Raw genomic sequence first — 9,726 nt, 5'->3', positions numbered from 1 at the left:
CGGGCCCCCACGCTGCCCGGAGCAGCCCCACCGTGCCCAGGCACCTGTGGGGCTGGAAGCTGTCAGGAGACTTTGGAATCTTTCAAGAGAAACCCACCCTTGCCTGTCAAGAAGATTTAAAGCCCGTTTTTTAACAGGTCAGAAGTTGCACCCAGCTGGCAGCCCAGGGCTGAGCTGAGCAGCAAAGCCAGGAGAAAGCTGTTACTGGGGTTGTGGGCTTTTTCCATAACGTGAATATGGAGCCCTTGTCAGTTCTGTTTGGTTTTTTTTTTCTTTTTTAATCCAAGTTTGTGTGTCCCACATTGATTCTGCTCTGAGCTGGTTTGCAGAGTAACCATTTGTAACAGAAATTGTGCTGTCACCTTCAACTAGTGACCTATAAATCAAACCTTTTTAGGACAGGTGTCCTAACGTTCAAGACATACTTTCACAGTTAAGAAATTTCCTGCTGTACTAATTATTCTTTTTTTATTATTTTATTTTATTTTTGATTGCAGTCCTTATTTCAATTTTAAAAAGTCAGTGTTCAGACTAGTCTGGAGTAGGCTGAAGAGTAAGCCTGCTGTAACTTGTGGATATCAGACTGTTCTTCAGTGATTCTCCAAGCTGTTTCCAAAATGGCCCTCAATGAGTGCTTCCCTTTTCCTCTTCCAGCAGGCACTGGCAAACAAAAGCTCCATGGCCATTGTGTCCAGGGACAGCCAGCACTGCTGGAGGGGGTGAGCAGGGGTGGCAGGGGAACCAGAGTTGGGAAAGGGGGAAATAAAATCAAGGTAGAGGGGACTGTACAATTGCATTGAAAGCAGTTTAGCAAAAAGCGCTCTCGTTGGACAGCTTTAAGAACAATGTGAATGAGAACTTAGCAACTTGGGTAAGAATCTTGGAAAATTCTATAAATGTATACTTGAAATTCTGTTTGTATTAAAAAATGCATTTTCTTCTTTCTTTTAACACTGTGTAAAAGAACATTATGCATGTGAGTGGTTTGAGAATTAAATGGTTTAATACTCAGATCCTTGTCTGTCTTAGAGCTGACGGGTGCTTACCCAACGTGGATTTTCTGTCTGGTCCTGCACACTCTCCTAAGCTGAGCAGCTTGAGAGAGGTTGCACAGTGCCAGGTTGCTGTTCCTGGCAACTCATAGCTTCTGTCCTTTTTGGCTGAGTTTTGTCTCACCTCTTCAGCAGGCTGAGCCCTTTTCAGTCTCCCCAGGATGGACGAGCCCTGTGCTCTTGCTGCAGGCCAAGTTTTGGATGTTTTCCCAGCTGCCTCTGGCAGGGGAAACATTTTGGTTCAGTGCCATGCTAGGGAGGCCCAGGCAGTGCCTCAGCCCTCCTCTTTCCCCAGTGTCCAGCTCCACAGCCTGGAGCTCAGCTGGAAAAGGCAGCGATTACAGGAGGTTGTGTGTCTGTCAGTGACATTCACAGGCAGAGATGGGATCCAGCAAGAAAAGCCTCCCACAGGAGGGCAGGGAGAGGGAGAGGAAGAGTTGCTTTCTGAACTCTGTTATTTTCAGAATGCTTCCCCCTTTTCTCCCAGGGTCCCAGCCCATCACAGCTTCTTTCCAAGGTACTGCTCCAAGGGAGCATGTACCTGTAGGAGCCCCTGAAGGACACTCTCAGACGTGTAGGGTTTGCCATGGCCCGTGGGACAATGGAGGAGGTGGCTCTCCATGTCCCAGACACCCACTGCTTGCACAGATGCTCAGACAATCCTACTAGGAACAGCAAAGAGTCAAACCCTTGGTAGCTTCCAGAACTAGAGACCCAGTGACCAAAGATCTGACATACCAGTTCTATCCAAGTTAACTCCCTCACTGCTTGGCTGCTCTAGCAGTTCCTGCCAAGAGAAGCCTATCCAAAGGTGGATATTTTGCTGCTTCTACAAAATCCAGAGTAAATGGCCCACTGGGCAGTGCACCCCACTGTCTGCACACACCACTTCCATCACCTCCTAAGGACAGGAACTGTGCTTTCACTTTTGGTTTGAAACAGCTGCCTGAAATGGGAGACATCTTCTGCATCTTCAGGGCAGCCCTGCAAAGGTCCTACAGCAATACAGCCATCCTAAAACAAGAGGTCTGATCACATGTGGCCTGGCAGCAGGCCAGGAGACCTCAGCTCCTGGAGTAAACCTGCAGATTAAATAATTTATTTTTATCAAAGCTACAGGTACTGGTTACCTTACCTGGGCACTGTTGTGGTTCATGGGCACTGCTGTTCCAGTAACTGTTTGATGAAATCTTAGCATTAAAAAAGGGTTTCAAAGCCTTGGCTATGCAAGGCTGTCACTAGTGACTCCCAGCACTTGGGCACACAGGACACACCGGAGCTGCTGGCAAGCAGGGCACAGCTTTTTTTCTTCCACCCACCTGGAGCTGCAGAAGGGTGTTCCTAGCCCAGCCAGCACAGGCCTTATGGCTGCTGCTGTTCCACTCACCTTTCCAGTGTGGAGCCCCATTTGTTGGAAAAGAATTTAAATAAGTCTAGGAAGTGGTTCAGTGTAAAGTGTGCATTCAGAGAGCAGTCTGTTACATACTGATCTACAGGTTTTAATGAACCAAGTGATGAAAGTTACAGAGGGTTGGGCACAGGAAGGACAGCAATGCTGGACCTGGGTGCCACAAAAATACTGGTAACCAGATGAAATTCAGCTTTCCTTGCCACAAAGGACAGGACAGTGAGGTGACCTGTGAGCCCCCTCACCTGACATGGCAGGGAGGAGCAGAGACAGCCCAGCTGGATGCAGTCCCTCCCTGCAGCTGGCACCAAACAGCAAGACCAACCACCCCAGGAGCAGCCCATACTGAGTGGCAATACCCAACCTCCCTTTTCCCGTGGCAGAGGAGGGAAAAGTGAGGCCCTACCAGCCCCTTTAGGAGCAGGGATCAGCTATCCTGCCCATGAAGATGATGGTGTTGAGGGCAGCTTCCCGGATGAAAAGCAGGAAGGGCCTGTTGGCATTGAAGATTTTTCTGTTCAGAGGGAAGGAACGGCCAGAGATGGTGACAGCTGTAGCAGCTGAGGCCTCGCTGCCTTCTTCATTCACCTGCCAGCCAAGAGACAAGATGGGATTAAAATACAGGCATTATGCAGCATGGAGAGGGCTCACCCTCCTCCTCCTCCACAGGCCAGCTTCCCTCCAAAGCCCCAGACTGCTGAGAACTGAACACTGTAGGTTCAGAACTATTTTTTCCCCTTTAATATTTGTTTTTAAAAAGCAAAACACCCTGGCACCAAACAAGGCTCACCTCAAGGAAGGCTTTGTGGAAAGCCTCAGACACGTACAGGTCTGTGCGGCCCTCTGCAATGATTCCTGAAATACAAAAATACACAAAGGTGAAACTGAGTTTAGAGACAGCTCAAGAAAGAACACATTCCCATCCTCCATGGCCTGGGATCAGGCAGAAGGCATGGCTGCCCTAAAACAAAACCATCCTCCTCCATGTGCAACTGACTGCTAAGCTGCCATGTCTTCAGTGCAGAGCAGGGCTGAGTGTCCATGGTGGGACTTTACCAGAGAGTCCATCCCTGACTGCAGCAACACAGAAATGCTTTCATGTGCTCATTCCTTGTATGCTGCTGCACCTACTGCTCTGCCCAGGGAGGAACTGCTGCCCCTCACCTCTACCCTGCACATCTCCACATCTCACCTGGGAGTCTGGCGTTTTCTGGACTGAAGAGATCTTCCAGCCCCATTTTCCTCAGCTTCTCCTTGAGGCTGAAGCTGTCCTCGACACGGAAGCGAGGCAGGTAGACAAAGAGAGACATCTCCTTCATGGAATCAATCCAGCCCTGCAGCTTCTCTGATGTCAGGTCTCGCTCCACCTCCTCCAGTGGCGTCCCAGCACTGGGCAGGACCAGCAGCATCGTGATGTCATCCCCTTTGTAAGGCAGCTCCAGCACCTGGACTTTGTCCTGGGCAATGAATGCATAGTGGAATTTGGACTCCTGGTACATAGTTGGGACTTGGCAGGTCTCACCATTGGCTTTATGAAATACATCCAGTTTCGTGTTTGGAGCTGGGAACTGCGATTTCCAGTGCCCCTAAAAAGGAGAGGGGGAAAACAAACATGAGCACCATGTCTCCTCCAGGCAAGTGTGCTGCTCCCCAGTTCTGTTAGCTTTTGTTACCTTAAAATAAATGGTGTTCACCAGGACCAAGACAGTGAGATCATCAATACCACTTTCTGGGATCACTTCTGTAATGCGCTTCTCCGTCTTGTTAGCCACCCACTCATTAATGATCTGCCTGGAAAGTTCTGGCTTCTCCTAAAGAAAGAGACCAAAAAAAAGGTTAAGCCATGGGTTTTAAACCTCTCTTTGTACACCTTCTGCAGGAGACAGGTTCAGAAGGGTACGTGCTGGGGGAGGACAATGAAGCTTAGGTGTGATGAGTGGGACATGGCTGTGGTTAGGGTGAGCTTAAGTGAGAGGAGCTGCATTCCATATTCCCTGTTGCTTTCACTGGATGTCCCACACACCCAGAGCAGAGCACTTTTGGGCAAAAGACAGCATGGACTGGGGGTGGGGGGTGGAACCAAACAAAAAAAGCAAAATCCTGAGTAGTTCAAACTCACTTTGAAGTTCAAGGGCCAGAGTTTTGCTCCATAAACGATTTCACTGATATTCTGGTAAGTCTCATTAAAGACTAAAGATTTCTCCCCGAAGAGACGGTTGGCTGACACCAGCTCTGAGGATTTGTTTGCTTTCTTGTACAGGCGGCAGTTCAGCTTGGCAAAGAAGAAATGGATCTGATCTGATGTCTTCTCCGAGATGGTGTCAAATCGAAAGACCTGGACAAGCCAAACAGCAAAAAGAAATCTATGAGGAGGCTGTTGTGCTCCTGGGCCCCAGAGGAAATGGTGATGCTGCCTTTCCCTCCACAGCAACAAATCTGCAGGCCCTCAGAGCTTCACCCTCCATGTGTGGGAACCCAAACCTACGGAAAACCAACACATCACCAGCCCAAGACCTCCTTTGGAGAATCCAAATGGAAATTCTGCTCAGATGTGGAGGTGCTGCTCCTCTTTCCAACACCAGTTTTCTTACTGTCTATACCCTGCCTTTGACTGGCCCCAGCTTCCCCTTTAAACACTATTAAAATTAACACGGTGTTCATCACCCCTTACCACAGCCCAGAGATGAGCATTGCAGCTCTTGGGTCCTATCAGGTCATGGGAGGACTCACATGTGCTAAACCCTCCTGTGAAATTGCTAAAGGCTCCTCTTTCCCAGGAGGAATTCTCATGGCCTGTTGAGTACTTCTGGTACATCTTATCTATTTTTACAAGGAATGGGAATATGTAGCAATCATTTTGAGGGTAGATTTTTGCAGCACAGGGAATTTTTTTTATCTGTTCCCAGCTGCCAGCTGGAAGGACAATTATGATTTTTCTACTGGTATCCAACCTCAGGGCTTTAAGGCACAGAAAATCCCACAGCACATTGCTCTTTGTGAACCTCCTCTGGCACTGTTTCCCGTAAGGCATCCCTGGTGTTCCCAGCCATTTCATAGGGAAAAGGAGGGTTAGGACTGCAAGTGTGGGTGGCTCAATGGAGAAGGTTCCCCTTCCAGTGGGAAGGGCTGCCCAGAGGGAAATGCACAAGTGAAGATTTTGGAGATGTGGTTATAGCTGCTCCTCTCAGGCTGTGTGGATAATGACAGGAGACCACCAACATTATTTGTTCCAGAGGCAGGATTTGTAAGGACAGCAACAGAGGTGTTGGATTCACACCTCCTCATTGCAGGGAGAAAGGCTCCTCTGGGCTGAGGTCTCCCATTGGAGAAAAAGGTATGGGCAGCATCAAACCCCACACAGCAGGTGAGTGGGTCTGGCATTGAGAAGGGTGCTAGGACAGGCAGGGAGTTAAATTAGCTGCACAGAAGAGACAGAACTCAGAATTACCTCTTAGTTTGGGATCAGAACTATCCCCTGAGTATAAGCCAACAGGTAGAGGGAGAGACTTCCTATGTACAGGCTCCCCTGCCCTGGAACAGGTGGACTGCAAGTTCTCCTAAGTGTCTCATTTTTGTCCCAAGGAAGAGAGAAGGAATGTGAAAAAGTTCCTCTGCAGCAGGACTTGACATCATGGCTTTTCCTGCTTTTTACATAAGGAAAAGCTTAGCTCAATCTGCAAGAGGCAAACTGTTGCCATTCCCTTCCCTCATCTTCCAAATGGGCTTCCTTTCCTCCAGATAAAAGCTAACCTCTCAAACCCAGGAATGCTGGATCCAAATAGGGAGTAAGGGGAAAGAGCTGGGATCTAACAGGGCTTGGAGCAACCTGGTCTAGTGGAAGGCGTCCCTGCCCATGGCAGAGGGCGGAACAAGATGAATTTTAAAGTCCTTCCAACTTGGGATTTCCTCCCCAAGGCAAATCCTGAGACCCTGAGAGCAGCCATTAGCCATGATCACCTTTCCTGTCTTTCAGACCTGCTATAGGAAAAGGCTGAGGAATCTCCACCAACCTCCATGAGCTGCTGGAGGGTGCTGCCACAGGCTCCGAGCTTGGTCATGGCGAAGGCCGTGGAAATGCTGAGGGGGGACATGAAGATATTTTCCCCACTGTCCTTGGAGTCAGCCAGGTACTTGTAGAAGACAACAGCAAACCGAGAGTTGGCCTTTGACAGCTCCCACACCCGGGGGTTGGTGGACTCTGGGAGCTTGTCCTTGGCTGGCTCTTGTCCCTCTCCCTCCTGGGGTTTCTTCTCGGGGTTGCGGTAGATGCAGATGGGGTTCACGGGGATGTCGCGGGGCTTGGCGGTGCAGATGTCCTCCACGGCATAGTGCTCAGGGGCAGCCAGCCCCCAGACACTGAGCAGGCACAGCACGAGGAGATGCATTGTCCTGGAACCAGAGAGAGGCCTTAGACAAACGGCCTGTCTGTGAAACCCACAGCCCTGGGCCCCTTCCAGCCAACATCACAGTGACAGCAGCCCCACAGCCCCCTCCAGTCATCCTTTTGCCCTGCACCTGCACGACAAGCAAGGACAGACAGACAGCAGGAGGACAGCTTGCCTGTGAGCACACAATGCTTTTAGAAGCAATATACTGAAATCAGTGTTTTCCCAGTAACCCTGAGCCCCTCTTTTTTAAGCAGCAGGCTCAGACCTGACAAGTTTCTACCAAAATGGATGATTTGAACTTGTGAGTCCTCTCCACTGGCCAGTGAGGTGACTACAGTGTAAGGACCCTGCCAGACTCACCTCAGCTTTACAGAACTTTTCAGTTATTGATGTAGGAGACATTATGGCAGAGAAGATGATAAGGAAAAGGTCTCCAAGGAAGTTGGTCCCTCCGTGGACAGAGCATCTACATCTCTAATCCCCAAAAAATGTACTTTATGAGCATATATGGTATAGCTGATGCATCACACCAATTCCTGTCAAAAGTTCATATCACCTCAATGCAAACTGGTTGTCCTTGGTACCTAAAGAGTGCAGGCTAATAGGAATTACTGTGCTCCAGCAAAAGCAGTTCTCTGAAAATCTTCCAGCAAGAGAGAGAGATAATTTATATTTTCCCCTTTGCCAAAGCACACTGAACCTCAGAATGTTTTCAGTTAAATGGAACCTTAAATATCATCTGGTTGCACCCCTGCCATAAGAAGGGATACCTTTGCTAGACCAGGTTGTTCCAAGCTCCATCCAGCCTGGTCTTCGACACTTCCAGGGATGGGGCAGCCACAGCTTCTCTGGCCATCCTGTGCCAGGGCCTCACACCCTCACAGGGAACAATTTCCTCCTAAATCCCATCTCCCACCAGCTCTGGCAGCAAGGCCTCATGAGCCATCCCAGGGCCTGCATGCTGTGGTTCTAAGATGCCCTTTGCATGACTGCTTTGTTTATGTACCCCATGGGAGGAAGCTCAAGCACCACAGCCACCACGGTTTGGGAAACAACTATTGGGAGGGGCTGGCAGCCTGCCCAGGTCTTGCCTGCTACAGGGCACTTTTTCAAACATGTGTCTAAGTTAGCTAAGTCTCTGCTTGCCTCCACATACTCCCTGCCATGGCTACCAAGCATTGCCTTCTGAGAAACTAAATTAGAAGTCACCTGCTTTTAGCACTGGTGACCTCCATGTCTGTGATCTTCCAGTGCTGGTGGGCCAGCACCTGCTGGAGGAAAATGGGAGCAGGCTCAAAGGCTGATCTGAGATGAAGGAGACCTCTGGGTTCTTCCACAACCCCCTCCCCGGGCTCTTGGCCAATGACTTCATCTGTTCCTCTGCAAAAGCAGAAACTACCTCATCTGGCACCAAGACTTTCTGGAGCCCAATGCAGTGTGATAGCACAGCAAAACAAGAGGGACTCCCTCAGGCCGTGGCCACAGCTCTCGCTGGTAATGACACAGAGATCATCTTGCGAAAGGTTTAGGACAGATGCAACACCACAAAGGGGAAAAGAAAAACTAAAAAGGGAGGGAAGTTAACCAATTAAAAACAAAAAACAACACCCAGGCCAAGAGAAAGGAAAAATATTAAGACAATTGAAAATACTCCAGGAAGTGCTGCTCTTCCAAACCTTTCAATCCCACAGGAAAAGGTAGCCAGCAACAAGCCAGACACACTCCAGAGTTCTGCAATCCTGGGGCCAGGAGCAGAGCCCTCCACTGCCTGCAGCAGCCCTCCCTCACCACACTTGGTCCTCCAGCTCCAGCAGCACTGACACACTTGTGACCAGTCCCACCATGGAAAGGACAACCTCACCATGGTCCCTGCCCTGTCACTCCACTCACCTCCAGGGAAAGCCATGTCCTAACCCTGTCTGTACAGGACAAACACCTGCCTCTGTCAAGCCAGAAGCAGCTCGTAGTGTTTGCCATCACACAAAGTGCTGCTAATGTAATCTCATATTTAAATCTAATCTCATATTTAAAGGCCAAAGCACATGAGTGGGGAGGGCACCTCCATCCTCATCCTGTCCTCATTAAATGAGAAAGACTCCCTGTTTTTACTCTGCAGTAAGGCCCTGACTCCATCAGTTCAGGGAAGATACAGGACTTCATGCTAACGCCTTAAATCTACTTTACCATCCGTTGAGGTTGACCCAGCCTCTGACACATCCAATCTTGTCTCTTACAGGCAAGAGCCCCTGCTGTTTCTTAGACCAGCTCTTTGTCATAAAATTTGGCCAAAACCCACTCCTCCTCCCCACACAGCTCTTCAATGCTCCCTTTTCCTCTGCAGCACAGACATGCACTCCATGTGTCAACCTGGAAGGACGCCAGAAGTATTCCCACCACAGCACTGCTTGAAAAGGATTACTGGCAGGGGGAATGCAGAAATTAGAAAAGGTTCTTACAAGGGTGAAGCAACAAAAAGTGCAGAAAGCCAAGAAACAAGTTGCTGATTCAGCTCAAAATCAGAAGGCTCTGGGGAAGCATGGAGAAACTCCCCGATGCCTTGGCTGCTGTGCAACATGGCTGGGCTCTCACCAGCACACACCATTTCCATCCCACTCTTCCATGGCTGCAGGACAGGATGATTAACTGGGCTTACAAACCCTCTCACCCACCCTACTGAACCTACTGGGGCTACTGGTAGTGGTGGGAATGTCCCACAGCAGCCAAGCTCTGTGCTACACAGCCCAGCTAATACAAAATAGCTCAAAGCATTTTGAGATTAATTTAGGCTCTTGAGAAACCTTCCCCACTGCATCACACCCCAAAACCAGAGTCCACAGCAAACCAGCAGTGCTCTTTTGCAGCCAGCAATTACTCTGGG

The 9,726-nt window shown here is 49.5% G+C and overlaps 1 protein-coding gene across 2 annotated transcripts; it reads right to left on the bottom strand.

Moving 5' to 3' along the window:
* Nucleotides 1–2,532: 2,532 nt before the first annotated feature.
* On the bottom strand, nucleotides 2,533–7,025 carry SERPINC1 (serpin family C member 1). 2 transcript variants are annotated; one of them, XM_031059183.1, is made up of 7 exons: nucleotides 6,471–7,025; nucleotides 4,580–4,795; nucleotides 4,134–4,271; nucleotides 3,653–4,046; nucleotides 3,251–3,315; nucleotides 3,024–3,048; nucleotides 2,554–2,764 (listed from the first exon to the last, which is right to left on the bottom strand). In XM_031059183.1, exons 1-7 carry the CDS (start codon nucleotides 6,843–6,845, stop codon nucleotides 2,574–2,576), a joined length of 1,404 nt encoding a protein of 467 aa, XP_030915043.1. In that variant the 5' UTR covers nucleotides 6,846–7,025; the 3' UTR covers nucleotides 2,554–2,573. The 2 variants fall into 2 exon arrangements, with proteins under 2 accessions (XP_030915044.1, XP_030915043.1); XM_031059184.1 differs by having other exon boundaries at nucleotides 2,533–3,048; nucleotides 6,471–7,024.
* Nucleotides 7,026–9,726: the final 2,701 nt, after the last annotated feature.

Source organism: Geospiza fortis, unplaced genomic scaffold (genome assembly GCF_000277835.1).
Source record: "Geospiza fortis unplaced genomic scaffold, GeoFor_1.0 scaffold229, whole genome shotgun sequence".
Classification (NCBI taxonomy): domain Eukaryota; kingdom Metazoa; phylum Chordata; class Aves; order Passeriformes; family Thraupidae; genus Geospiza; species Geospiza fortis.
The sequence above is the reverse complement of the archived record's forward strand: the minus strand, read 5'-3'. Positions and strand labels throughout refer to the sequence as shown.

Excerpts from the sequence above, each read along its gene's own strand:
- SERPINC1 (XM_031059183.1), bottom strand. The coding sequence starts at position 6,845 with ATGCATCTCCTCGTGCTGTGCCTGCTCAGTGTCTGGGGGCTGGCTGCC. Across the intron at positions 3,316-3,652 it reads AGAAAACGCCAGACTCCCAG|GAATCATTGCAGAGGGCCGC; the intron begins GTGAGATGTGGA and ends TTTGTATTTCAG. Across the intron at positions 3,049-3,250 it reads TCCACAAAGCCTTCCTTGAG|GTGAATGAAGAAGGCAGCGA; the intron begins GTGAGCCTTGTT and ends CTTGGCTGGCAG.